The 27,810-nt window shown below is 37.1% G+C and overlaps 1 protein-coding gene across 1 annotated transcript in view; it reads right to left on the bottom strand.

Moving 5' to 3' along the window:
- The window catches only part of CTNNA3 (catenin alpha 3), a 1,652,440-nt gene that overhangs the window by 155,815 nt on the left and 1,468,815 nt on the right, over positions 1-27,810 (bottom strand). Inside the window, exon 13 of the mRNA XM_060092416.1 lies at positions 18,849-18,941. Coding sequence (XP_059948399.1) covers positions 18,849-18,941 — 93 coding nt within the window. The remainder of the gene's footprint in view (positions 1-18,848; positions 18,942-27,810) is intronic.

Here is a 27,810-nt window from a genome sequence, read left to right as displayed (position 1 = left end):
GGTAAAACTCCAGGGTATTTGGAAGAACCATTTTTACTGCAGTCTCAATGTAAACAGCTCACAAACAAAATCTATAGTATTTAGAAACATTTTCAAAATAAAAGATGAAACAGAATGCTTTTTGCCAAAGGCACTCAAGTACGGGATTGCACAGGCCTGTAAATTAGTTTTAAGTGGGGGGAAAAAACATATTGTAAATTATTCTATTTTTCCAAGTAAGGCCATAAAACACAAACATCTGCATATACACACATTCAAAATAAAAAAAAAATGGTGGGGGAAGAAAAACTTTAACGCAAAAAACTTACCATCCACTATCACTATTATTTTATTTTTTAAAAAAAGAGTATTTTTAACATTAAAAAAAATCAGAAGGACCCAATCGAAAAAGACAAGCTTTTCTCAGAAAGAACAACTGATACTATGGTTGGTGTTACCTTTCTCCCACCCCACCTTATTGTATTGGCAATCTCTTGAGATGTTTTCGGCTATCACAGCCAAGGTGGAGTGCTATTGGCATCAACTGGGTAGAAGCCAGAGATGCTGCTAAACATCTTACAGTGCATAGGACAACTCCACACAACAAAGAAGTATCTGACCCCCAGTGCCATCAGTACAACAGTTGAGAAGCTCTGCCTTACACTAATGTTTTGCCCAAGGGTCAGTGGATGCTGGCTCTGACTGATCCTGATGTGTTGGTCAGATTGAGGAGCCAGTGATACCTGGTGAGCTTGTATGTCTTTTAATTTGTATTTTGCTTACAATCATTCTTAACAATAAAAATTTAGCAATAGAACTGCAGTGGTAAAGTTCTACTCTACCAGTTAGGACCAGACTGAAACATTGGTCACTAAACTTCAGGTCTATCACTTTGACATAGATCCCAGTTGCTTATTAGCTGGTATCTAAACATCAACACATTAGAGTCGATTAGGAGGTGGTGTTATTTTTTACTGGGAGGTAAAATAATATTTTTCCAGGTTTTAATAACACATGTTTCATTAAATATTCAGTAAAAGAGCATATACTTTTTATTAATGTAACTTCTTAAAGATTGGGAAAATAGAATGAATTTATAACCATGATTCCCTCTCGTTAGTAAAACTATAGGCAGCTTCTTTTTTTTTCTTGAATTTATTTGGACATTATGGGTGTATAAAATTATGAATTAAACTGTAAATAGTATGGTTGACTTTTAAATTTTATTTATAAAATACTTTTTCATATACCAAATATTTTGAAAATGAAATTTCAGTGACTACCCTTGAATAGTACACATACATGTGATTATTTCTACAAATTAAATTACAAAATGGGATCTTACCTTGTATGCTTTTCTGTTATTTATTTAACATTTTTATATAAAGTATTTAAATATTTGTAAAATGCAGTTTCATCGCAAATTTAAATCTCTCTTTTCCACCATACAGATCTAGTATCATCTTTTTACATGTCTGTAATGGTTATCAGGGGTTTTCCATTTCTGTATATATGTATGTATACATGGAGATAGGTAGGTACATATGTTTGTATATCTTTATGTGTATATATGTGTATTGAGTAGACTGTGAGAGATATCTTTCTACATTTCTCCAAATGTATCTGGAGGAAAAAATTTAGAAGATAAATCAATTCTGTAAAGATTTTTAATATATAATTTCTAATTTCCCTCCAGAAATTTACCCTAATAAATATCCCCACAAACTGTGTTGTGTCTACTTTCCAAGATATCTTTCTGTCCAGATATCAACATTTTTTTTTATTTTTGCATAAAAAAAAGACAAGGAGATAGTTTTTCATGTTTGTTTTTGTTTGCATTTCTGTAACTTTTGATGAGATGGAACAACCGTTTACATGCTTACTTTAAATGTGCATGTACCAAAATGTTCTTTGCAGCTCTATTTACAATAGCCCAGAGAAGGAAACAACCTAAGTGTCCATCATCGGATGAATGGATAAAGAAGATGTGGCACATATATACAATGGAATATTACTCAGCCATAAAAAGAAACGAAATTGAGCTATTTGTAATGAGGTGGATAGACCTAGAGTCTGTCATACAGAGTGAAGTAAGTCAGAAAGTGAAAGACAAATACCATATGCTAACACATATATATGGAATTTAAGAAAAAAATAAAGGTCATGAAGAACCTTGGGGTAAAACAGGAATAAAGACACAGACCTACTTGAGAATGGACTTGAGGACATGCGGGGGGGAAGGGTAAGCTGTGACAAAGCAAGAGAGAGACATGGGCATATATACACTACCAAACATAAGGTAGATAGCTAGTGGGGAGCAGCCGCATAGCACAGGGAGATCAGCTTAGTGCTTTGTGATCACCTGGAGGGGTGGGATAGGGAGGGTGGGAGAGAGGGAGACGCAAGAGGGAAGGGATATGGGAATAGATGTATATGTATAACTGATTCACTTTGTTATAAAGCAGAAACTAACACACCATTGTAAAGCAATTATACTCCAATAAAGTTGTAAAAAAAATGTGCATGGATTCTTTGTGAATATCCTGTTCAGGAACTCTGCCCAATTTTCTGTTGGTGGGGGTGAGGGGTGAGAATCTGTTTATATACAAACACTTTCTTACATAAATTGTGCTTATCTCCCAAATTTGATGTTTCTCTTTTAATAGTTTTTCAGACGTGATTTTGTTTTGTTTATTTGTTTTGGTTTATTTTACTTTATTTTGTGTTCTCAGGAGTAAAAGTTTGCCTGCTTTTTCTTTTTCTTTTCTTTTTTTTTGGATTCTCCATTTTTATTGTAATATACATGTTCTTTGTTTAGTATATAGATTTTTAAAATTTTTATATTAGAGTATAGTTGATTAATAATGTGTTTCAGGTGTACAGCAAAGTGATTCAGTTGTACATATACATGTACCTATTCTTTTTCAAATCATTTTTTCCTTTGTCTTTTTTTTTTTTCCTATCTTGGTATCACAGTTAGAAAGTCCATCAGCATCCCAAAGTTACAAAAATAAGTATTTACTTTTTTATCTAGTACAGATTGTGTCAGTCATATTCTGCAGTTCATTGCACACTATCACTCTTGGTAAATAGAGCACTCTCCATACCCCAAGATAATTCCTTCCTTCCTTCCCTCCTTCTTTCCTTCCTGCCTTCCTTGCATCCATTCCCATTCCTTATGCCTATTTCTCTGTTTCTTCCCTGAAAATTAAAATACAAACTGTTGTTTTATTAACCAACTCTGGTTCACCTTGACTTAGAGGGTTGTTTTTAATTCACTGCATGAATATATGAGTCCCGTATGATTAGACATGACTGTATTTCACAAACACTATATTTTAATAAGACTGATCCTGTGTCAAGCATGTACTATGTTTCTATCACTGACTAGATCCTTTACAAACATTCTTTCTTATTACAATGCTTCAGGATAGGTATTATCTAAATTGAAATGAAAGGAATCAGAATCTCAAAGAAATAAATAAATTACTAAGAGTCATACAGTCACTAGTTAAAGGAGCCGACATCCACCCTAGTGAAGAAGGTGGCTGTAAAGCCAGAGCTCTTTTGTTTACCTCTTAGGGCCTCATAAAAATGAAAGCAAATGGAACCAAGGGAGTTCTGCATATTTTCAGAAACTACGCTTTGCAAATAAAATCCCGTTTCTCTATCACATCATTTTATATAATTTTAGGAAATTTCAGTAACAGTACTTTCTAACTTCATCATTTCACAGAACTACACTAATTTAATGTGACATGCATGGCTACACAATTGCAAGCAGATGGATGTGGGCAGCAGGTGTAATAACCGCCCTGGTTCTGCTACGCAGCTCGATTTCAAAACTGCCATTTTAAACGAGACTTTACGCCAAACTTGCACTTGCAAATCAGTCGCAGTTTCCCATAAATCTAGCACATTTTGCCAGGAGTATGGAGACAGGTTTCATTCACACAGTCCCATTAAAGCCTGGACTGCAGGGAGGGGGGTTGTGTTGTACAGAGGGAATACCAGGGCACAGGCAGATCCCTGAGGCAGACACACCTGGGTCAGCCTCAGCTGTGTCACCTCATACTACAGGATACTGGGTACTTGCACAAACTCTCTGTGTCTCTTTTTCTATGTTTTTGAAGTGGGGATAGTAATATCTACTTCAGAGGGTAGTTGTGGAGAAAATTTAACAAAGTACCTGCTACATACTAAGCATTAATTAAATAACTGGTTTTTTTACTGTTATCATCATCATCATCACCATCATCATCAGAATAGGCAACTGTGATGCCTAAGGTATACTCATGTATTTTACAGATAAAAGCATAATTTGATAATAAATTTGGAAATGTTTTAAAACTGGGAGGATAGCTTCATGTCACAGTGACTCCTCCATGGAAGGCTGTGTTAATTCCAACTTCCCTAAAAGTACACTGCAGGTACCTACCAATTCTATGATCCTGATCTCCTATAAGTCACATTTTTCTAATTTCAAGTATATCATTTCTTCTTAATTTAGTAGGCAATAGAAGACTTGCTTATTCAGAATCACATAGCTATGAAAGAGGAATAGGCATGCAACTTTAGTACAACAGGAAATTGAAGGAATTTGTTAAATTGACATTATTAAATTCAATTTTAGGAATGTGTAAAACTTCAAAGTTCCATCAGAAAGCTAGTAAAGATCAATATCATTCACAATTTTAAAAAGAGCTATTAAAATGGTACATATGTTTTGCTGCTAATTTTAGAAGACTTTCTTTTAAAATTCTAACCTTCAAGTCAATTGAAACTATAAAAAACTCTGTTGCCACCTAGATTCTTTACTCTCCTCTGCACCCAGGATTTTGCACTACACAGTTTGGACCTCTTATCTCCAGTGAAGCCTAAGAACTAGGAGAGAAGACTAAAGTAGTTCTGTCACTTTAAATTTCAAAGATGGGCTGATAGTAGCTGAAGAGCAGAGACATCAAAACCTTCCAACTTGTTGCTTTGGAAACACATAATTTACACTTTATGTGACAATCCTTTGGACTGATGAGGAATAATTTGAGTATCTCACTGTGTCTACCTAGCCTAGACAGACAGCTGTACATTCTCAAGTCATAAACTTCTAGAACTTACTCAAGTTCTCTACTTGTACAGCACACTGGCCATTATTTGTGTGGAAGGTGAAAATTTTGTTTGCCAGGTGGTGATGTCTTCACATTTCTATTCTGCTGACTACATATCCCCTCTACACATTTCAATTGTTACGTCTTAGATTGCAAGGTCTAAGTGACCCAGGACTATGAATCATATAGGCAAGCACTTCGTGAACATTTCTTGGATGCAGATGACTCTTACCTTCCTTGGCAACAGTCTGGTGTGGTACTATTATATTTTGTGTGCCTATCTTAATATCTAATGCACCCAATATCCACTTACAGCCTGATTTCCTCTATCACCTTCCACTCAAAAAACAACATAGACCTCATTTTATTTTCATACACAGCTTGAAAAGTAGACCAGGGTAGGCCATCTACCTTGATTCAAGGGCTACCTATCCATAAATTAACTACAAACCCATGAGAAGATCCATGCAAAGGGATATAGGAGGGACTTTATTTAGCTTTACCAATCAGGCTGGTTCTCTTCACAAATGTTCTGGAAAATCTGAAGAGGACTAATCAGTAAAGTGAATGTTGCCAATCTGCAGAATTAGCATAGGTGTCCTAAATGTGAAACCATTCAGCAAATGATGATGATAATGATGATGATGAAGGTGACAATGATAGTGGTATTGGTGGTGATGATCATGATCATGATAGTCACTTAAGTTTGAGCAGTTAACTATGCATCGCGTTGTACAAATATTAACTCATAAGCTTCACAATAACCCTATGATGTGAATAGATCCATCTAAAAACTAAGCAAACTGAGACACAGAGGATTTAAGTACCTTGCTGAATATCAACAGTTATAAGTGGCAGAATCAGGATTTAAACTTGGGAGTTTGACTCCAGAAATTGTGTTCTCTCTCTCTAAATTGTATTAGAATCAGAAAGGAGGAGAAGTGTCTGAGGATGACATTTTTAAAAACCTTTGTTTCTCACAAGTACATGAGCTTTATAGAGCTGATGACTCCACACCAGGGGAAATATTTGTGTTCTATGCCCATTCATATTTACATGTGATTTTAACCAAGCCATATATATATATATATATATACACATACACAAATATACATATACATACCTCATTATAAGAAATACAGCCAGTATACCTCATTATAAGAAAAACATGTTTAAGTTTATTTAAAAAAAATAAAGGTGGGTTAATAATCACTCACTGATTAAAAATATGCATATAAACACACAAGATTTACAAAAAATGGGCAGAAGACCTAAATAGACATTTCTCCAAAGAAGACATACAGATGGCCAAGAAGCATATGAAAAGATGCTCAACATCACTAATTATTAGAGAAATGAAAATCAAAACTACAGTGAGGCACTACCACATACTTGTTAGAATTGGCATCATCAGAAAATCTACAAACAATAAATGCTGGAGAGGGTGTGGAGAAAAGGGAACCCTCTTGCACTGTTGGTGGGAATGTAAATTGAAGGTACAGCCACTATGGAGAACAGTATGGAGGTTCCTTAAAAAACTAAAAATAGAATTACCATATGACCCAGCAATCCCACTACTGGGCATATACCTAGAGAAAACCATTAATTCAAAAAGACACATGCACCCCAATGTTCATTGCAGTACTATTTACAATAGTCAGTACATGGAAGCAACCTAAGTTGTCCATCAACAGATGAATGGATAAAGAAGATATGGTACATATATACAATGGAATATTACTCAGCCATAAAAAGGAATGAAACTGGGGCATTTGTAGAGATGTAGAGGGACCTAGAGACTGTCATAGAGAGTGAAGTAAGTCAGAAAGAGAAAACCAAATATTATATATTAGTGCATATATGTGGAATCTAGAAAAATCTAGAAAAATGGTACAGATGAACTGGTTTGCAAGGCAGAAATAGAGACACAGATGTAGAAGACAAACGTATGGACACCAAGGGAGGAAAGTGGGGTGGGCGGGGGAGGGTGGTGATGGTGGGATGAATTGGGAGACTGAAATTGATATATATACACTAATATGTATAAAATAGATAACTAATAAGAACCTGCTGTATAAAAAAAATAAGTAATATTAAAAAAATCCCCAAAAAACCCAAGCTATAGATTGAGGTACTTCAGCATGCAAAGGTAATTTTTAGAATATCAATTCTGCTTTTGAGCTCTTTTTTTTTTACTACCTTAACCATTACTTGATACACATTGTTTTTTTGTTCTTTTCCTATACACATAGGAAAAGAAGTAAGCACATATATCATATTTCACTAGAGACTAATCATTCAGAATTATTTAATTTAGATACGTCAAATTTTCAGCATTAAAAGAAATAGGACTTTTTCGATGACAACAATTAAAAGAATGGGATAAAGGGCAGTACTTTGTAGCCACATGTTCATCACAAACACCTATAAACTCGAGAAGGCAAAGAATCACCTGAACACTTTAGCCTCAAAAAATTTTTCCAAATGACTATTGTTTGGGTAATTATCTATTAAAACACTAGTTTTGAAAAGCAAGAATTATGTTATTTATCTTGCAGACAAACATTTATTGGCTGAATATAAATGCTGTATCTGAAACAGTTCCCCTCCTCCCCAGTTTTTTGCACGTTTCTTTTCCCAAAACACACTTATGGTCAACATCATTTATCCACTTATTCACTCAGTAAATATTTATATAGCATATTTATTATGTGCCCAGCACTTAAGTTTGGGGAATATATCATGGGAAAAAAGATTAAAATTGTTGCCTTCATTGAATTTACTGTATAGTAGACATATTAAACCAACAAAGATGTAGTATGTCAGATAGTGAAAGGAGGTGTTAGGGACAAAAACAGAGAGGGGAAGAGGTTTATATGGGGGTGGGGAAGGGGCTGCAGTTTTAACCAGGGTGGTCAGTGGAGAGCTTCTATAAAAGGTAATAGTTAAAAAAGCAACTGTATCAGAAAAGAGAAGATTTGGGGAAAATGAGGTCTGAAAGTAGAGGGAAACTAGACTTAAACTAAAATATCAGCTTATTTGAGGAAAAAAAGTGGTCACCATGTAATATATAAAACTTCTCTATAAGTTGAGAAAGTTGTAAAATTGTAATATAAAGCTATGCATGTGAAATGAATTCCAGCCTGGTTCGTAAATTTCAAATCTGTCCACTTGACATCTTCAGTTGGTTGTCTAATAGACTTTTTAGACCTAGACATATTCAAAATTAATTTCTAATCTTCCACAATCTCCAATGTGCTCAATTGTCTCCTCCATAATGATATAACTGGTAAGTACACATTCTCAGTTCTCAAGACAAAAACCTTGATTTGTCCTTGACTCCATTCTCTCTCTCTTATACTCAATATCTAATCTTCAGAGAATTCACTGATTCACCCATCTCTATATATGTTTAATCAACAACTTTCGACCTCTCTATTTTTAAAACCACAGTCTCATCCTCCATCATTTCTTACTTTGATAATAGTGATAGTTTTCTAACTTCCAGCTTTCTTCTGTACCACTACTCAGACTGTTATCAACACAACATAAAGAATGACCCCTTTAAAATAAAAGTCGTACATCACTCTCTGGCTCAAAGCTGTTCAGTAGCTTCTTACCATTCTCAAAATAAAAGCTAAATGTCCTACAATGGCTTTTGTGACCTACAAGATCAGGCCTCCTTTTTAGTCTCAGACCTCCCGTCACCTCACTAACACTTGCTTCCCAGAGCATTCCTTCCTTGAGGCTTTCCTACTTGCTATTTCCTCTTCTATGAAAGCATCAATGAGTAGAAAACACTCTATTTAAAGCTTGATGGAAGGTTAGGTTCACTAACTAATAATAATGAAGATTAATTATTTCTAAAGATAAATAAGACAATTAGAAACAAGAGACAAACATACCAAGCATTTAAGATTAGTTACTAAGCATTAATTTTAACTGAGAACTTCCCAACAACCAAGGTAGGGTGAAATGTATATAGTTTAATGTAGTTTCACTGTCTGACAAGGGAGAGTATGTTAAGGTATTTGGTAACAATCTTTCCTGGATTGACATTTCAAGAACTATTTATTAAAATATTATAAAAAGATTCTGATAAAATAGTAACAATGCTTTAAACTTAAATTTTCTCTGCCAAGATTTTTACACAGTGACTTATAAAGTCAGAGGAATGACACTAAATTTCAATTCGGGTAAAGAATTTGTATAAAACAAAGTTGAAACTTCCAGGTACAATACTTCACTGTAGATACAGAAAGATAGAGCCTAGTGACCTTAGCACATAAAAATCCAAAATGAATAAGTACACTGTCCTTTAGACTGCTTCTCAGCAGAAGTTTTTGTATCATTAAATCAATAGTGGCTAAGTACAAAGAAAACCTCTTGGAAATTAAGGGAGTCGAGCTCACCTTAAAGTACTTTTGTATTTGACGGAGTAAAAAAGGACAAACAGTAGATAATTCAGACATGGGAAAAATCATAGCCTCGGGGATAGTTCTAACTACCAGGGACACAAGAATCAGTTTAGCAAATAAGATGAGTTTTGGGATTTGTATGCCTAGAGGGCCAGGAATAAGGAGGCACTGTGAAGGACTTTGGCAAGAAGAAGAAAAATTAATATTTATACTAGCGGGTACTGGGTAGTAGGGAGCCACTGAATATTTCAGAGTAGTGACTTAGCAATTTATAGTAAGATTTATCTGGTTCAAGTAAGTATACCTGTTGGAAGGGAAAAAGATCAGGAAAGAAATTAATGTAATCACCTAGACTTAATCTATTGAAGACCTAGTGTACTTTTGAGGCAAGGTGGCTTACAAAAGGAAGGTGATCTTTATCTTCTTTCATCTAAATCTACCAGGCAGTGTATGAGGTTCTGTAAATATAACACTAAATGAGACAAAAACATGTTCTCTGCACTAATGAGGTTTATTTAGGTTTACCGAATAGAGAGGAAAAAAAGCCATCATATAAGAAATTATATAGGTACAATGAATGTCATGATATGGGAATCTCCATGTATTACAGATGGATGTTGGGAGGAAAGTACACTTGGACTTGCATTTCAGTGAAGTCTAAGCTAATCTGGAATCCTAATGATGAGCAGGTTTTTAAAGATGAAGGGGGAGGATGGGGACTTGAGGGAATTGTTTTCCTAAGAGAGGGATGTGAGGGGAGAGCCTGTGTCTTCTAGGAAGAATGATTTACATACAAGGGGTCAGGTTTGGAGAGAAAGTGGTGAAATATGAGGCAAAAAAAAGGAGCGGGGAGCAGATCCTGAAGTTCTCTTACGTAGGGCATTGAGGGATTGGATGGGGAGACACTGAGACCTATAAGAGGTTTAATGCATGGTGATAGATGACAGATTTGCACTTTAGAAACATTACACGAGTTCAAGTGAGAGAATGAACGTTCAAAAAGCTAGAGGCAAGAGACAATTTAGGAGTCTGCTATAGACAATCTAGTGAGAGACACCAGTGCCTGAACTAAGGTATTCACCAAGAGAACCTTAACACTCCCCTCAGCTTGACTAAGCTTTAGACAGACTTCTTCCTGACTCTAAGCTCCTGACCTCCTTTTTCTTAGAAAATGCACTTTATAATGTATAGCTGTAAATTCTTTCTCTGTCTCTTTGAAATGTAAATACCTTAACGCTTCTTGCCAGTTTTACAACCCAGGACTACCTTTCTCAAGGACCTGGGAGCCATCCCTTTGAAATGTAACCATCAAGGAAGACAGAGCCCTGACTTCCAGTCTCTGTGGGAGGGGAGGAGCTTAACTTTAGAGGGCACCTGGCTCCAAATGATAAAAGTACCTCCGGTCATGTAAATAGAGAAAGTTCACTTCTCCTTTGGGTAAAGACCAAAGAGAACATAGATGGCCTCCAATCCCCCTCAACCCACCTCTGAAAATTTTTCACCCCCTTGTTTCAGCAGAGTTGAACTCAGACTGAGTTCTGGTCTCTCTCCTCTATTGCAGTGGTCTTGAGTAAAGTCTTCCTTTCTTTTTTGACTTTGTCCAGTGCACATTTTCTTTGAAAGAAGTGATAGTGGAGGTGGTGAAAAAATGGACAAGTTCAGCTAGAAGATAGTAAAACCAGAACTTATTGTACAATTAGCTGTAGGAAGGAGTAAAAAAAAAAAAAAAAAAAAAGATTCCCAGTTCAGACTTGTGCAAAAGAATGTACAGAAGCACCATAAGAAATATGGGAGTTAGAGTAGATTTGTGGGGTAAGATGATGCATTCAGGCTTAGAAACAGTGAGTTACACAGGTGAGCTACATGAGGCAAGGAAACTTACAGGGCTGCAAATATATGCAGCCAGAGCTCAGGAGACAGGACTTGGCTAAAGTCATGTACCTCTGTAAAGGACATCTGAACTCTTGGGACTATATGAGCATATCCAGGAAAAGTGGAAAAAACTTGAGGACTATAGGGCTTACATCAAAACTCTAGTGAACCCTAATGCATAAGAATAGATAGAGGAAGAGGAAACCATGAAGCACTGAGAACGATCACCCAGAAAGGTAAGAAAGCAGCGTTACCATGAAATACACAATAGAAATTACAGAAACAAATGATGAGAACGTGCACTACCTAGTGCAGTGCTTCTGAGTAATGTCGTTTCATCAAGGCTTACCAGACCTGTGCTTTTCATAGCAACCTAAACCAAATTTTATCACGAAGAACGTAATGCGGTCATGTCTCCATATTCTGTATGGTAATTCAGTATAAATTTAAGTTATTGGGAGTATATTATGATAATAAATAGGATCTATTAAAATGTTTCCAATTCTTAAAATGCACCCCTCATTCAGGACAATTTTTCTCTTCTCATGGTTGAGGATATTCAGCGGACTACATGTTAAAAAGCAGCAATGAGGGTGTTCTCCTACCATCAACATCATATTTAAGTACACATGGCTTTTTTTTTTAAATACCAAGAATCACCTCCAGTATTTTAAGATTTGATATGCTCCAATTCATTTGCTGCTGTTGACATTTTGGGGTTGTGTCAAGTAACCTAGCAACTGTTATTTCCGTCCTAATTTACTTCTATTTATAGAGCATATAGAGACTCAATGGCATCAATGATATTCTTTAAGGCAGGGCTGGTTTACAAATTGTATGTTCTTAAGTGAGCATAATGTTAAAGATAGGACAAATATTAGTCATCGAATTGACTACAAGTCACAATTTCTTCAATTCTGGGTCATCAGTAAGTATGATGAATCTTTAAAAAGGTGTCATAACTTTATCATGCTGAAATATGATATGACTACAGCTGAAATTACAAAATTTTAAGTGTTTGTTTTTAATGTTATATTCTTTAAATTTAATTTCAGCAAGTTTTAGAGACCAGAGCATCAAATGCCTTCAAATAAAAATCTGGCCCTAGTCAGCACTGTTAAATGAGTTCCCTTTTCCACTCCTTATCTATAAGACACTATGATCAGAGTTTGAACTGTGTAAGGCAGAACAGACTTTTTTTTTTTTTTTTTTTTTTTTTTTTGCTGTATGCGGGCCTCTCACTGTTGTGGCCTCTCCCGTTGCGGAGCACAGGCTCCGGATGCGCAGGCCCAGCGGCCATGGCTCACGGGCCCAGCCGCTCCGCGGCATATGGGATCCTCCCAGACCGGGGCACGAACCCGTATCCCCTGCATCGGCAGGCGGACTCTTAACCACTGCGCCACCAGGGAGGCCCAGAACAGACTTTTTGATTTCGTTTTTAGACCTTACTGGCTTTCAAGCTGTTTAGGCAGAGGGAAGAATCACTAGAACATCTGTCCATCATGGACAGGGGTAGAGAAAGGTGATTTTAAATGACTACTTGGAAAACTGTCTCCAACATGCATCCTATAAAATATCAGGATGAATTTTTTTCTGTTTTTATGAGTATGTACCATAAAACTAGAAAATTAAGCCCTGTATACCTTGCTGAAGGTAACTGAGGACTCAGATAGAAACTAATAGATCACCAAGCTACCATAATTCCACAAAGAAGAAAAACTCCCAGTGCAGGGCCAAGCATTCCAAAATCATTGAAGAAAATAAGAACTTGACAACTTTTGGGTAAAACTTTCTGTTCTTACTATCAAAAGTTCCTTTTTGTAATCATTATTTCAGTACTACATTATGAATATAAATGTATATAAAAGTGCTAGCACCATTAAGAATCATATTAATACCATCTTCCTTTCAACCTTTTAAGGAAGTTCCAGATATGTCCCCCTCCTGAGGAAAAAAATTTCAAAAGATTTTTGGTAATAGAGTGCTAAATATTTACCCCACAAAACCAGAGACCAAAGCAGTCTTATATTGAAAGACTGAGAGATTTGTATTTACAAAGCTCCTTGAACTACTCAAAAGGAAGTAAAGTATAACATTAGCACACACAAATCTATACATGTCTTGAAATTCATTTTTGTAAAAATCAAAATTTATTGAGCAGTTCCTTTGTGTGAGAAATGAGTTTTCATATATCTAATCTTCAAAAACAACTATAAAATAGACACTATTTTCTTCACCCTTACTTTGAGCATTTTTGACCCCCCTTTACCCATTTCTCCCACTCCATCTATTAGTAATAATAGATATTATTATTATCACAATTTTACAGATAAGAAAACTGTAAGTTAGAAGTATAAACTAACTTTCCCAGGGTCATATGGATAGTAATTGGTAGAACCCTGATTTGAACCAAAGTTTACGTGACCCCAAAGTGCATACTTTTAACTTCTACATTCTATTTATATAGCAGGGCCTAAAAAGGCAAGTCACTTTCTCACCCATTCTATTCACAAAACTCTTTTAATCCATTTTATTGAGTCTTTCTAAATCCACAGTTGTCTCCTAGGTAGGCTTGAGGAATATACTTTTAGCTACCACCCTGCTGACACTCGCAATTTCCTGAGTATCTATGGCTACTGCCGCCCAAATTGCCCAAAATAAAACTTCTAAAAATTAGAATGTTCCCTTTATTCAAATATCACAGAAGCCAATGTGTTAAGAGGCTGAGTGAGGAGTAACTGCCTCTGTCTCTGGATCCTTTGCTTGGAGACCCCAGATTGCTGCCCAAGAAATTCCTCCATGGTGTGATTCTACTTGAGTAGAATCCATCTCATCAGTGTAGAGTGATCCACCAGGGAGACTATCAGGGTCTGGGCATCACTATGTAGTTTCCAAGTAGTACCCAAGAAACTGATTTTGTTACTGATGGGAGACTGTAGTATTGGGACATTTAGAAATTTGTGAGACTTAAACAGATCTGATACTAAGGCTTAAGGCCTTCAGTTTCACGAGTCATTTTTCTGTTAGAGGAATTACAATATCGACACCATAATATGGCTGTAGCGATAGTACAGCAATGAAATCTTAAGTGATTATGAGGTTCTACCCAAGTTTACAAGCATGCTACACTGGAAAGAGTGTGGCTGGTACCGGAAGACCTGGGATTTGGCCCCATTTCTATATGACTTGCATAAACTACTGAAACTCTTTGAATCTAATTCCCTAATTAGTAAAATCAAGAAAAAATTAAAAACCAAAACCCAGGGCTTTTGTTAAATAAGACAGCAATTTGGAAATATTCTATAAACTATAAAGTGTTCATGGTAAATGACATGGCTCTGTTTAAATTGAAAATATGGCTTAACTTATATTTAATAAAATTTTTAAGGAGCTTTTAGGATTTACCAAAAAAAATCTTATTATCAGTGAGTTTAAGAATTTTATTTTCTTAGTCTATTTTAATTTCTTTCTGAGTTTTTAAGATAAAAGATGTCTATTTCATCCTTGCTAAGGGCATGAACAGAATAACAATGAGCTCTGAAGAATGCTCTATAAACCTGTAGCAAACCCACTCTCCTGTATCACCGTGGAATGCCTGATCACTGGACATAACTACAGGATCAGTCCAGTGAGTATTCATGTTTAATAATTAAGATAATCACTAATTTCCACCGCTGTTCCTCTGCCACCTCATAAGGCATGTATTATTGGTCTTTTAGTATTTTGCTCTCATTGACTGTGGATTCTAAATCATTACTTGTTGGTTAGAGACCTTTACAATGCCCAGTGGCATTTGCCACCAATGACAGCAGTAACAGATGATGTTGAGCCAGAGCTACTGGGAGTGAAATGCAGAAAGTAAAATATAATAAATAACTGTCACTCCGTTACTAAACAGTGCATAAGATTGGTTCTAGTACATGTTCAATAGAGCAGAGTCTGCATTATCCAAGAACCAAAAAGGCATTTACTCAGTAACAGCTGCAAATAAAAATGAACCCAAACACTTGTCTTGTGCAGTGACAAGGAATTCTTCATTGAGCATGGCGTGAGTATTCAAAAAATTCTCGACAAATTCCACTTCAAAATGTTATGGTATCTTCTCAAATTAATGGTATTTGGCAAATATGCCAAAAGGTATACTCCGGCCAGTGGACACAAACTTCAGGAAATGTTGGATAGAATACAAAGTCTCAAATGGCCATAAGACTGAACATATGGACTTCCCTGGTGGCTCAGTGGTTAAGAATCCACCTGCCAATGCTGGGGCTCAAGCCCTGGTCCAGGAAGATCCCACATGCCGTGGAGCAACTAAGCCCATGTGCCACAACTACTGAGCCCACGTGCCACAACTACAGAAGCCCGCACACCTAGAGCCCGTGCTCCGCAACAAGAGAAGCCACCACAATGAGAAGCCTGCACCAACTGCAATAAGAAGCCCGCACACTGCAATGAAGCATGGCCCCCGGCTCGCCACAACTAGAGAAAGCCCTCCCCCAGCAACGAAGACCCAACGCAACCAAAATATATATATATTTTATAAATAAATTTATAAAAAATAAAATAAAATAAAAAAGACTGAACATATGAATATACTCTAAGTACAGGGATGCAATTATAAGAAATATGGGAATATTAGGGATATAAGATGCCTAGGAGAGAACATAAAACCTATCTAAACATGATCTTAGTTCTGGTCAGGTGATTTAGGTAGTGGACAGATTTGAGCTATCCTCCTTGGTTAGTCATACAAACTTCAGGTACGACAGCAGAATCTGTTGTGATAAACTCACAAGATAGATATTCAATAAGAGAGTGTTATTGAAGTTAAGTTATCCATACTGTACAACAATTATTCTTTAAATTTTAAAGAATTTATACTCTTCCTTTCTTTCAGATTGCTGGAGTATCCTTTATTCTGTTCTCTTTCATTCCACTGATGATCTATCAGGTTTGTTGTGGTAGGGTTCTCTGTCTACTTTTTAGTAAAGGATTCATTCTGCTAACTCTATGTCCTAAGTAAACCAACGTGTGGTAATCACTAAAGTTCTTAGTGTGGAAACATAATCCACTTATTAGACAAGTTATATAAATCGGCGCCGCAGTGATCTTATTAGTAAAACTGGGATAATAATAGTAGTATAGCATAGTTAACATGATAATTAAATAAATAGCACATGCGATGTGACTATCTCTTCTCATTTTACCCCAAAAGCAGAGACTAAGAATGGAAGGTAGTTTGTCTGGGGGAATAGATCTTAAGGAACAGAACTGAGAGCCTAAGAATGAATCAGGAAAGAAAGGAGAGCCAATCCAAAGATATGTTATCAAGCTGGTCACTGCTGTTGGAGTTGGCTGGATCCCCTGGGGAACTTTTGAGGACCTGTGGAAAATGCACTTCTATATGGTCCATCCAAGGAATGGAAGAGTTTTGGTTAAGAGTTGTTCTGGGAGGTGTTAGTGCCCCACATAAGGTTGTGTATGTATTAGACTATCTGATTTGCTTCCTGAGGGATTCCACACAGTAATTACAGGAAAGCCTCAAGGCAGGAAGTGAATAAAATCCAAGCTATTTGGAATGTATAGGGGAGATTTACAAAAGCAGAGAGTGGCTGGGTTGAATAAAACATTGCTTCCAGTAGATTTGATGGTGATGGATATCTTTTACTAGATAGTGGTAAGGGTATAGCCCACAGGTATTCCAAATGAACTGGATTGTCAGGAAACTGCACAATGGAACACAAAGCCAGGATTCAGAGCACTTTCAGGGTGATTGCCACAAGGTTAGAAGCAGTGGCTTCTATGAAAGATTCTTATGATCTGGAACCATGGAGATCATCAGCTTTATAACCACCATGGGCAAGTGGTCATTTAGCTGCTGTTTTTCCAAGAACAAAAAAATAAATAATAATAAGAAGAAGAACCTTCTCTTCTCAGCATATAAAGTTTATAAAACACTCTCGTATGCATTGCCTTCTTTGGAGTTATGAATGATGCTGTGAGAAGGTGTAGTATTATTCTCATTTTTCAGATGAAGAAATTTGAACTTTCTAAATTTTAAGGTTCTTAACCCAGGTTTTATTGTCTACATGTGATAAGGCAGAATGAGAACTAGGGCATGTTTATATTAATCCCAGCATCCTAAAAGGTGCCTTTATTTTAAGAAAATTCCCTCCGATCAGTTACTTTGTGTGCTCTGATACACACGCTCCACCTCCAGTGGCCCAAGTGCATCAATCATTCACTTCGCTGAAAGCGTAAGCAAAGTTTACCATTGCCAAAATTCATTTCCAATTCCATTGCCATTTGTAAGATTTGATCTCCTACCGAGAATGCCTATCAGATTTGAAGGAAACTAACTCCAGGTGCTGTGTGTCCCCTGGTTAGTACAGGACTTATAGATCAAATAATCAGCAAGAAATAAAAACTCAAGATAACCAACATTTCTAATAAAACACAGGTATTGTGACTGACATATACCTGTTCTAGGTAATTTGAATATGTGAAAACACAGGACTGTCTTAAATTTATCTGTTTCATACATCTCCAAATTTTATGGCACTGAATTTAACTAATTAAATAATAATAATAATAATGATAATGATACTATTGCTACTTAGTTCATTCTCAGTAATCATTATTGAGAACTTACTAAGGGCTAGGCACTGTGTTAAGCGCTCTATTCATTAATTTAGTTGATTCCCACCGTAATCCTCATATAGAGAATACTATTAGTATACTTACTTTACAAATCAGAGAACAGAGGTAGAGAAAGGCTAAGTGAGTTTCCCAGTAACCCAGCAAGGAAGTGGCTGATTTAGATGTATTCCCAGGCAGTCTTAGCCACTATGCTATACTTCCTGGCTTTCAGACTCAAGTTCTATAGTCTGTTCTCCAGTTGTAAGCTATCAGTAGCTAGGAAATCAAACTTTAACAAACTCCCAAGCATTGGGCATAAATAAAGTGAAATAGACCATCTCAGAGTAATTCAAAAATTGATGAACATCATCGGAGAGAGAGAGAGTGTGTGTGTGTGTGTGTGTGTGTGTGTGTGTGTGTGTGTGTTTGTTGATGGGCCCAGAAGAAAGCATTATAGAAAGGAAGAAAAGTAGAGGAATACTGCCTCAGAAGTTGATTTTTCTCCCCTAGAATTTCCAAGTATATTTACAATTTCGCAGTTTCCCTTTTCTACTCTAAACAACCAGGTACAAATTTCACTTTGATATTCCCATGACTGCTATAAAGACAAAAAGTAGTACGGACTGATTTACTACCTAACCAGAAATGGCTTCACTGTGAGCTCTCAAGGTAGAGGGAATCATTCCCCTCATAATGCTGTTCCTGCATTCTAAGGCTCTTCTCCCTGTGCTTTACAAGACCAGCCCCAAATCCAGGAATCCCGACTGTGAGAGGCTGCCTGGATTGACAAGGAGAGGACATGACACACAGCTCTCCTTGCAGGGAGGGGACTCACCCGGTCAGTTTTCCCTTCAGTCTGAACACTGGTGTGACTGCGGACCTCGTGATCTTCTTCCAGGTCAGAAACATCCTCTAGTTCCTCTGGAGTCTATAAAAAGAAAGCAAAATACTGCTGGTGGAAATGCAAAATGGTAGCCAGGCTGGCAGTACATCTAAAAGGAAGCACAGAGTTTATCAATATGACCCTGCAACTCCACTCCTAGGTATATATGTAAGCAGCTCTGTGTAGGAAACTGCCCTCAGTAGGAAGCCCCTTTTACTGTCGCTTTAGCAAAGCTATATTGTAACTAACTTTTAAACCAGGCACCTCCATGCTCTACTCATCTCTGGCTCAAGCACACCTTTCAAATCTTTTAATCACACGAAACGTTGCCTAACTTGTCTGATCTTTCCATAGATCAAAGAAGTAGAAATGAAGAGTAAGTAATTAACAGATGACCAGATCTCTTCCCTAGCTTCCCCTTCAGTAATCTCAAGAACAAACTGTGTGAACGAGAAAGCATCTAGAGGAAGATCACAGGAAGTCACTGAGCCTGCATACAGTGGGAGAGGGTGACAACTCTGACCCCTATCCCAATGATTAACTGAGATTACTTCCTTTCTTCCCTTTAAAAGCTTTCAGGCCCGAGCAGAATCTTCAGAGGTGGTTTCTGGGGGATGTTGAATCCACTGTCTCCCCAGATTGCCAGGGTTTTGATTAAAGGCACCTTTCCTTTCTTTATCTCTTGAGTATTCATTTTTTAAATGGCGAGCAGCAGGACACAATCCATTCGATAACATACCCGAGAGAAATGAAAACATGTGTCCACACAAAAACTTGTAAATGAGTGTTCATAGTAGCACAAATCATAAAAGCCAAAAAACATACCTAGTGATAAATGAACAAACAAAATGTGGTAAATCCATACAATGGAATATTAATTGGAATAAAAAGGGGTAAGTACTGATACACGCTGCGACATGGGTAAACCTTAAAATATTATGCTAAGTGAAGAAAGTCAATCACAAAATAGCACATTACTGTATGATTCTATGTATTGGAAACTCTAGAACAGTCAAATTTATAGAGACAGATATTTGATTCACTGTTTCTAAAGGAAGGAGTGGAGGGGAGGGTTGGGAGCAGTGACTCTAATGGGTAGTGGTTTCTCTTTGGGATGAAAACAATTTCTGCAATTAGATAGTGGTAATGGTCACATGATCTCATGAATATATTAAAAACACTAACTTTTGTACTTTAAAATGGTGAGTTTTATGGTATATGAATTATATCCCAACAAATTTTGAAAGAAAAGGAAAGCAAAAATGATCAGAAGGACATTTTTCTCTGAATAGCAATTTGGCTAACCAGTATGTGCTTACCGCAAACCAAGGTGTTTACAGGTGCTAAATAAATTGAATAATTATCATTAAAACCAAACGACATCAAAACACTAAAAATTGAGAAATTAAATTTTCTTAGAACTTAATAAGTTAACATCAACTTCAGTGTCTATTCTAAATAGTTAACCTACTTTCATTTTTTTTTTCTTTTTTTTAATTTCAGCTTAAATATCTCTTGCTCAGGGAGGTGTCTTGAGTAAGAATCCCCTAGACTGGCTTGAGCTCCTCCACCAAGCATTTCCTGAAGCCCTTTACTTTCACTATCACAGTGCTCATCATACTTTATTGTAGCATTGTTTGGTGAATTAGTAAGCCAACGGTTGAACTGTCTGTTCTTTGAGGTAATGACTAGGTCTGCTCGGCTTACTATCATCTCCCCACAACCTAGTATTCATACATACATGCTTTTGAATGAATGAAGCAAAATTAACAATGATAGCCAAAAATACATTTGGATATGAACAAAACAAAACATATCAACAGCAACAACAATTTGTCCACACTGAACCTCTACTGCCCTTCCATCTTCTGTATTTCAAACTAAATTTTTTAATTTGCTCTTCGTTGTTTTTCTCTGCTCAAGGTTTCCAATCCCTCAGTCCCACCAGGGCAATAATTTAAAGATATCAGTCATTATTGCAAATACAAGTATTGCAAAGTAAAGTCGTTATTGCAAATATAAAGTACTTAACGAGAATCCATTTAATATTTTCGCTTACACAGTCTCAATTTTAAAGTCAGATTCCTTTGTTACAAAGCTATGGTGAGAAATCCAAAATACAAACGTTTAGGTTTCGTGAAAAATATCCAAAAGTGAAAGTGGAAGGTGTCTTACATATACACCTGGCTGTTAAAGGGTGGAAAGGGGCAGGACCTGCCTCCTCAGAACAGCTCCGGTTTCCCTTAAACCTTGCTCTGCACACAGGTCCTTTGTTTATTTTCAGGGCTGTGAAGAGCTTTCCTTCCCTGGGGCCACTCCAGACATGGGAACTTGCAATGATTAGCTCACACTGTGGGGCAAAATGACCAATTTCCTAACTACTAATGGTCTCAGAGTCTTTCTCAGCTCATGGATCTTTAACCAGCAATTTCTTTGTTCTCTGACATTTGCACTGAGCAGCTCCCATCACTTTGCAGTGATTTCAACTGAATCTCATTGGCTATTAATATCCATCCTCCCACCAAAGCCTCCAGTGTGCTAAGTAGTTGTTATCTATATGTTGATCTCTATATGCAGTCTTTCTTTGCTGCAACTATGTGCAGCTATGATCACAGGGCAATTTACGGGCAATTTACTCTCTTCTTAGGTATTAATAGCATGAGTTTGCCATGAGGGAATTTCTGTACAATCACATATTTCATTATTAGCTATTTTTGTGTATTCTTCCCAAATAGTCTTCAGAAAGGATCTTTACAATTTCCCTCTTGACACATTACCAGCCCCTGTAACATCTGAATAATTTCAACTGATCAAATTCCTTTTCTTGAGTCCTGTTGTTTTGCAGCTGAAGGCTGTCTGGTGCCCCTACTGTGATCTGTTTCTTATAAATGTTGTTTATTACTTGGATTATACTCTATCACGTGGTGACATATAACTTCATCATCAATCCCAATATTCTGTGCAATTCGAAAATAAAGTGACAACCGAAATTAAGAGCAACTGCTGGGCTTCCCTCGTGGCGCAGTGGTTGAGTGTCCGCCTGCCGATGCAGGGAACACGGGTTCATGCCCCGGTCCAGGAAGATCCCACATGCCGTGGAGCGGCTGGGCCCGTGAGCCATGGCCGCTGAGCCTGCGCGTCTGGAGCCTGTGCTCTGCAACGGGAGAGGCCACAGCAGTGAGAGGCCCACATATCGCAAAAAAAAAAAAAAAAAAAAAAAGCAACTGCTGCTCTCAGAAGTCACAAGTACCATTTTTGTTGGTGATACTGCAGGAAGAGATAAGCCTACCATTTACACCCACGTACTTATGTACTTTTCGTTATCTTTAACGGGGGACTAATAATTTTCTTGAAAAACCACCACAACTGACCTCTTCTTTTCATGAACAAAATCAGTGGGGGAGTGTCCAAAATACTTGTTGGCAGCATTTTGCATTCTGTAAGGTAAGTAGTTGGATGGTATTGTAAAAATAAAAAGTTAAATACACAATGTTAGAGTTTAAGTGGAAACTAAGAAATAGGAGTACTCTAATCATTTTGGGGGTGTACATTAACGCCTTCAAGCTGAAGACAAATAATAACAGAAAGAGCAAACATTTGCAAAAGGGAGGACGGAGGATGGGCTTCCCTATATTTACACTCTTAGAAACAGCTTGCTTTTACTCATCTAGTCACTTTGGAAGGTTAAACTTCTGGAAGGTGTGTGTGTGTGTATGTGTGTGTGTGTGTGTGTGTGTAACGTGTATGTTTCTAATCAATTTTCATCCTGTGGGAGGGGAAACCAACTACCTTAGATCAGTGTTATATAGGAGAAAGACCATAAACTGTTGAATCATGCAGACCTGAATTTGAATTCTGCCCCTCCAGGTAGCAATTACAGAACGTTGGGTAATATGTGTCTCCTTTTAAACTTTGGTTTCTTCAGAAAAAAATTTTGGATACTGATAACTAATCCTGAAGATTGTTGTGAGACTCAATTGTACTGAGAAGCTTTAACTTAAGAGCTTAGTCCACAGACACAGCTGGGGTGCAACAAAAGTTGTTTCTTTGCGGTACGCGGGCCTCTCACTGTTGTGGCCTCTCCCGTTGTGGAGCACAGGATCCGGACACGCAGGCTCAGAGGCCATGGCTCACGGGCCCAGCCACTCTGCGGCATGTGGGATCTTCCCGGACCGGGGCACGAACCCATGTCCCCTGCATCGGCAGGCGGACTCTGAACCACTGCGCCACCAGGGAAGCCCAAAAGTTGTTTCTCTCTGTCTAGTGTTTGTTCTCCTCACTACCTTATCCCTCATACCATCACAACCTTTTAGATTTGTATGATAAAACTTTCGTGGCAATTAGGTTGCCTCCATTTTACTCCATATCCGTTACTCTGGATTAACACGATACTTACTATAGCTGCCTCTAGTTATGTTCACCTGATTTTTAGTATACAATGTCATTGTGCTAACAGGGTATAAAATAATTCCATATGCAGTGCTTTCTTCTAAATTTCAAGTAAAGCTCTCTTTTGATCCGATTTTAATCATGTATAAGAGTAAGATTATCTCTTAAATTGGTCCCAGCAGAGATACACTCTAACATAGATTCTCAGGGATGACAGAAATAACTTTCCTTCTCTAAGCTGAGCTGTCTCTAAACCAGACCAATAGGAAGATATCTTATTTTTTTCTGGAAAAAGTGAAGTTAAACTCAGTTATTACTCATTTATTTCTCCTATCAGAATTCAGGAAAACTATTTCATATTTTCCTATTTTAACTCTTGCTTATTGTGAAGCCTTCCTTAGGAAACCCAAAGTGATTTGAAATTAGTTGAGTTTCCTCCACCTTTAAATAGCAAAAATATTACCTTATCCTTAGAGTTATTGTGAAGATAAAAGAAGATGACAGACTGGAACGTTATTCAGTGACTAGAAAAATACTGAGTGTTCAATATTGTTTATGATTATTATAAATTACTATTACAGTACTTTAAGATCTCACTTTATTTATGTAAAAGAGTCCAAAAACAAGTATAGAACGTGAAAATAGTCAGGCTGATGTTTTTATATAGAAACTGAGCATGGAACAAACAGCAGTAGTACATGAAACTTCAGGGTCACAATAAACTGGTGGTGAATATATATAATTTTAAAGATATGTTTATTGAGGTATAAATGACTGCATTTATATTGCTTTCTCACCCTCCACACAAAGGAGCTCAATGCTTTCTATAGACTTATCTCATTAATTCTTTCAGCATCCTTAGTGAGACAGGTAGGCGGTATTATTATACCTTAAAATTCACTTGCACAAGACTTTATAAATGTTTAATATTTAAATATAAGGAAATAAATTTGTGGTCACGAAAACAGCAAAAATAAGGAAAGAAAGAAAGAGGGAAAGGAAGAGAAAGAGGGAGGGAGGAAGGAAGGAAGGAAGAAAAAATAAAGAAGGAAAGGAAAAAATGATAGACTAGGGAATAGGAGTCATGCTTGGCATTTTCTTCTCAGAATTAAGGTTGAATTCTAAATCATACACATGACTTGATCATAAATCATACTTCTCTGATTTTCCCTCAATGGCTTACTACAATCAAATAACTGCCACAACAATGTCAGTGGTGGTCTGACACAGAGAAGGAATTATGTGCTATGGATAGTATTCTGAAACAGGAACCTGCAGTAACATAGTCAGTGAGATTATCTTAGCTGAGGTGATAACAGGCTGATTTTGGAATGTTAGGAGAGACAAGAATTAAAATACATTAAAAAAAAAAGGAATAGATATAACAATAGCACAATTCAAATTACAGAAAACTAAAAAACACCCCTTGCTGAATGCACACACACACATACTTTTTTATTTTTCTTCAAGAAATCAATATTCTGTTCTTGGCATTTATTGACAAGGTTGTTGATCCTTTTCCTGAGCCACTGTTTTTCTAGTTTCCAAGTCCTATAAATTATTTAAAGGGTCATGTCTCAGAAAAGTGTAACCATCACATTTAACTGTCAAGCATTTCAAAATATTACCAGAAAATAAAGTATACAACTGTTTGTGTGTTACACATGGGCTTTTTAAAACCACAAACCCCTGATCAGCCTTTGAGGGAGAGGCCCAGTAACCTATATTTTTATAAAGTTGTCCAAATGATTCTGATGTGTAGTTCTTCATGAGAACCATTGGCCTGACATTGAATTTATTTTAATTTTTTGATTGGTTTAGGCTTAGTTAAGTGTCCCTGTAACAATATGAGTTGCAAGACTGTAGCGGCAATAGTTAATCCCAGATTTTCCCTGTCACCTGAAATGCAGCCGTTTTACATTTTAAGTATGCCTTCCATTGCTTGTCAGTTGGAGGGTTAATTTATCACATTCTTGGACAGCTAATAAGTGGCCAGAAGCCATTTTGACTATTAAACTAAATTATACAATCGGTTGGAGTTGCCAGAGTTGTCAGAGACAAAGGACTTTCTTTCTCATGGCGAGCACTATGGATCCATAACACATGGACTTTTTCTACTCCTCAAATATGCCCCAATCATCAGTTCATTCCGCATCAAGATCTTTGGATCCTAGTATCTACTGCTCTCCTGCCTGGCATGCTCATCCTGCAGCTTTCACATAGCTGGACCTTTCTACCATGGGAGTTCAGATGGCCTATACTCAACCCTATCCAGTCTTCCCTGGTCAGCCCATCTGAAGTTAACCCTTTTTCCTACTTCATTTATTAATTATATCACACCCTGTGCATTTTTCTTTAGCCCTCTTGTTATGATCATAAACTGAAATTATATTTTTCTTCTTTTTCCTTTTTTTGGGGGGAGGGGGGAAGGAGATACGTTTTGGTCTTGCCACATTAGAATACAACATCCATGAGAATAGGGTTGTTGTCTATCTTATTTACCATTCTGAGCACCCAAAACAGCATATACTAGGTACTCAGTAAAGATATCCTAACTGAATAAGGGAACAAATGATTTAATGACCAGTAAGCTTTGGTATGAATGTCAGAAGAAAGTCTTAGGAACATTTTTGAGCTATGGAGTAAGCTTTTCTTTTCTGCCTTCAGTAGGTGGTGATTTAATAATTCCTTGCCTAAGGGAAAGTCTGAGGCAAAAATTAACAGATTTTGTTTTTTAAAAATAAAGCCTATGGAAATTAGAGATAATAGATTTTGTGCACAGAGAAATTTTCCACAGGTTCAAAATTCTCAGACTTGGAAGACCAGGAAGATGTGTAGGCATCCCATTAGCAGTGCAGTATGAATAAAACAAGAAGAGAAAATGCCATCGTCTAAATTCAGACCAGAGTTTCAAGTCTCACCAGGGCCCTGTGGCACAAACTTGTCATGGAAACAGTAAGTAGTAAACCTGAAGGAGCCACAAGGGCTAGAACAACAGACATTTCATTGGTAACAAGTGGGGGGAAAATGACAAGAGACTGTTGGGTCTCTCTGATACCCTGATAAAGCCTAAGTCTCTAGAAAAGAGTTTCTCCACCTTGGCACTATTGATATCTTGGTCTGACTAATTCTGGTTATAAGAGGCTGTTTTGCACATTGTGGGATGCTTAGCACCACCCTTAGCTTCTACTCACCACATGCAGAGGGCCCTCTCAAATTGTGACAATCAAAAATATCTCCAGACAGCTCCAAATATGCCCTGTTAGGGAGGGCAGGAAACCACCCTTGTTTGAGAACTACTGCTCTAGAACTTTGTTTCACCTGGCCCAACACAGGTGGTAGGGGTAAGCGGCCCTACATAACTGCTAAGAGGGAGGCCCAATTACTATGTTTAAATTTCCCATGAGCAAAGTTAAAATTTAGTTGGCTTAGGGAAGATAAAAATAAAAAGTAATTTTTTTTTATTGTACATCTCAATTTGTGGACTGAAATTCATACCCCATAGAATACCATTATGGTTACAAGATGGAAGAGGGCACTCTTTATCCATTTTAGTCTTAACCAAATAATTGGAAGAAAATATCAGATGAATTTTGAAAATTACCAACTTGGTTACAATCTTAATATCAGCACTTAATAAGCTGCTTTCATTCTGTGGTACTTCTTTTCAACTTTTTTTTTTTTTTTCTTTTTGCGGTATGTGGGCCTCTCACTGTTGTGGCCTCTTCCATTGCGGAGCACAGGCTCCGGATGCGCAGGCCCAGCGGCCATGGCTCACGGGCCCAGCCGCTCCGCGGCATATGGGATCCTCCCAGACCGGGGCACGAACCCGTATCCCCTGCATCGGCAGGCGGACTCTTAACCACTGCGCCACCAGGGAGGCCCCTTCTTTTCAACTTTTAATTGTAATGAAGAAATTATTACCTAAAGAAATGCAGTGAAAATCCAAGTTTGCTTGATCAGGCATAAAGTGGTTAGGAAAAAAGTCATCTCAACTAACATACTAGAGTGTCTATTTTTATGTAGTTATATATAAATGCAGGCTATTATGATAGAGTCTGAGAAGCTTGAAACAAATAAAACAATCTTTGCCCTTAGGAGAGATAAAGGATAAATATATTAAATGGAAATTTTTAAAAATTCCCTAGAGTTATATGGTTTGAAACAGATTGGTGAGACATGGAGAAATTTCCTTAGAATTATCAGGCAAAGAGGGGAATGAGCATAAAGTGTCCCAGGGTAACCTGGGAAGATATTTCTTGTATTGTCAGAAAGCTGCTAGGCTTGTGTTATGGTGGTAGGTTGATGAACTTGAAGTTATGTTACCTGGGTTTTCATTCTAACTTTGCCATCAATTAGTTGTATGTTGTTAGGCAAATCTCAGAATTTTCCTCTGCTTCAATTTATTCATCTTTAAAATAGGGATGGGAAGTAAGAAAAACTTGATAATTTCTGCAAGTCCTTTGAGTTTTAAGATTTTAGGAGTTTATGCTTAAACTGAAAGCATAACATTAATATTAATCTA

Source organism: Mesoplodon densirostris, chromosome 1 (assembly GCF_025265405.1).
Source record: "Mesoplodon densirostris isolate mMesDen1 chromosome 1, mMesDen1 primary haplotype, whole genome shotgun sequence".
Taxonomy (NCBI): domain Eukaryota; kingdom Metazoa; phylum Chordata; class Mammalia; order Artiodactyla; family Ziphiidae; genus Mesoplodon; species Mesoplodon densirostris.
This window is presented reverse-complemented; position numbering and strand designations above follow the sequence as displayed.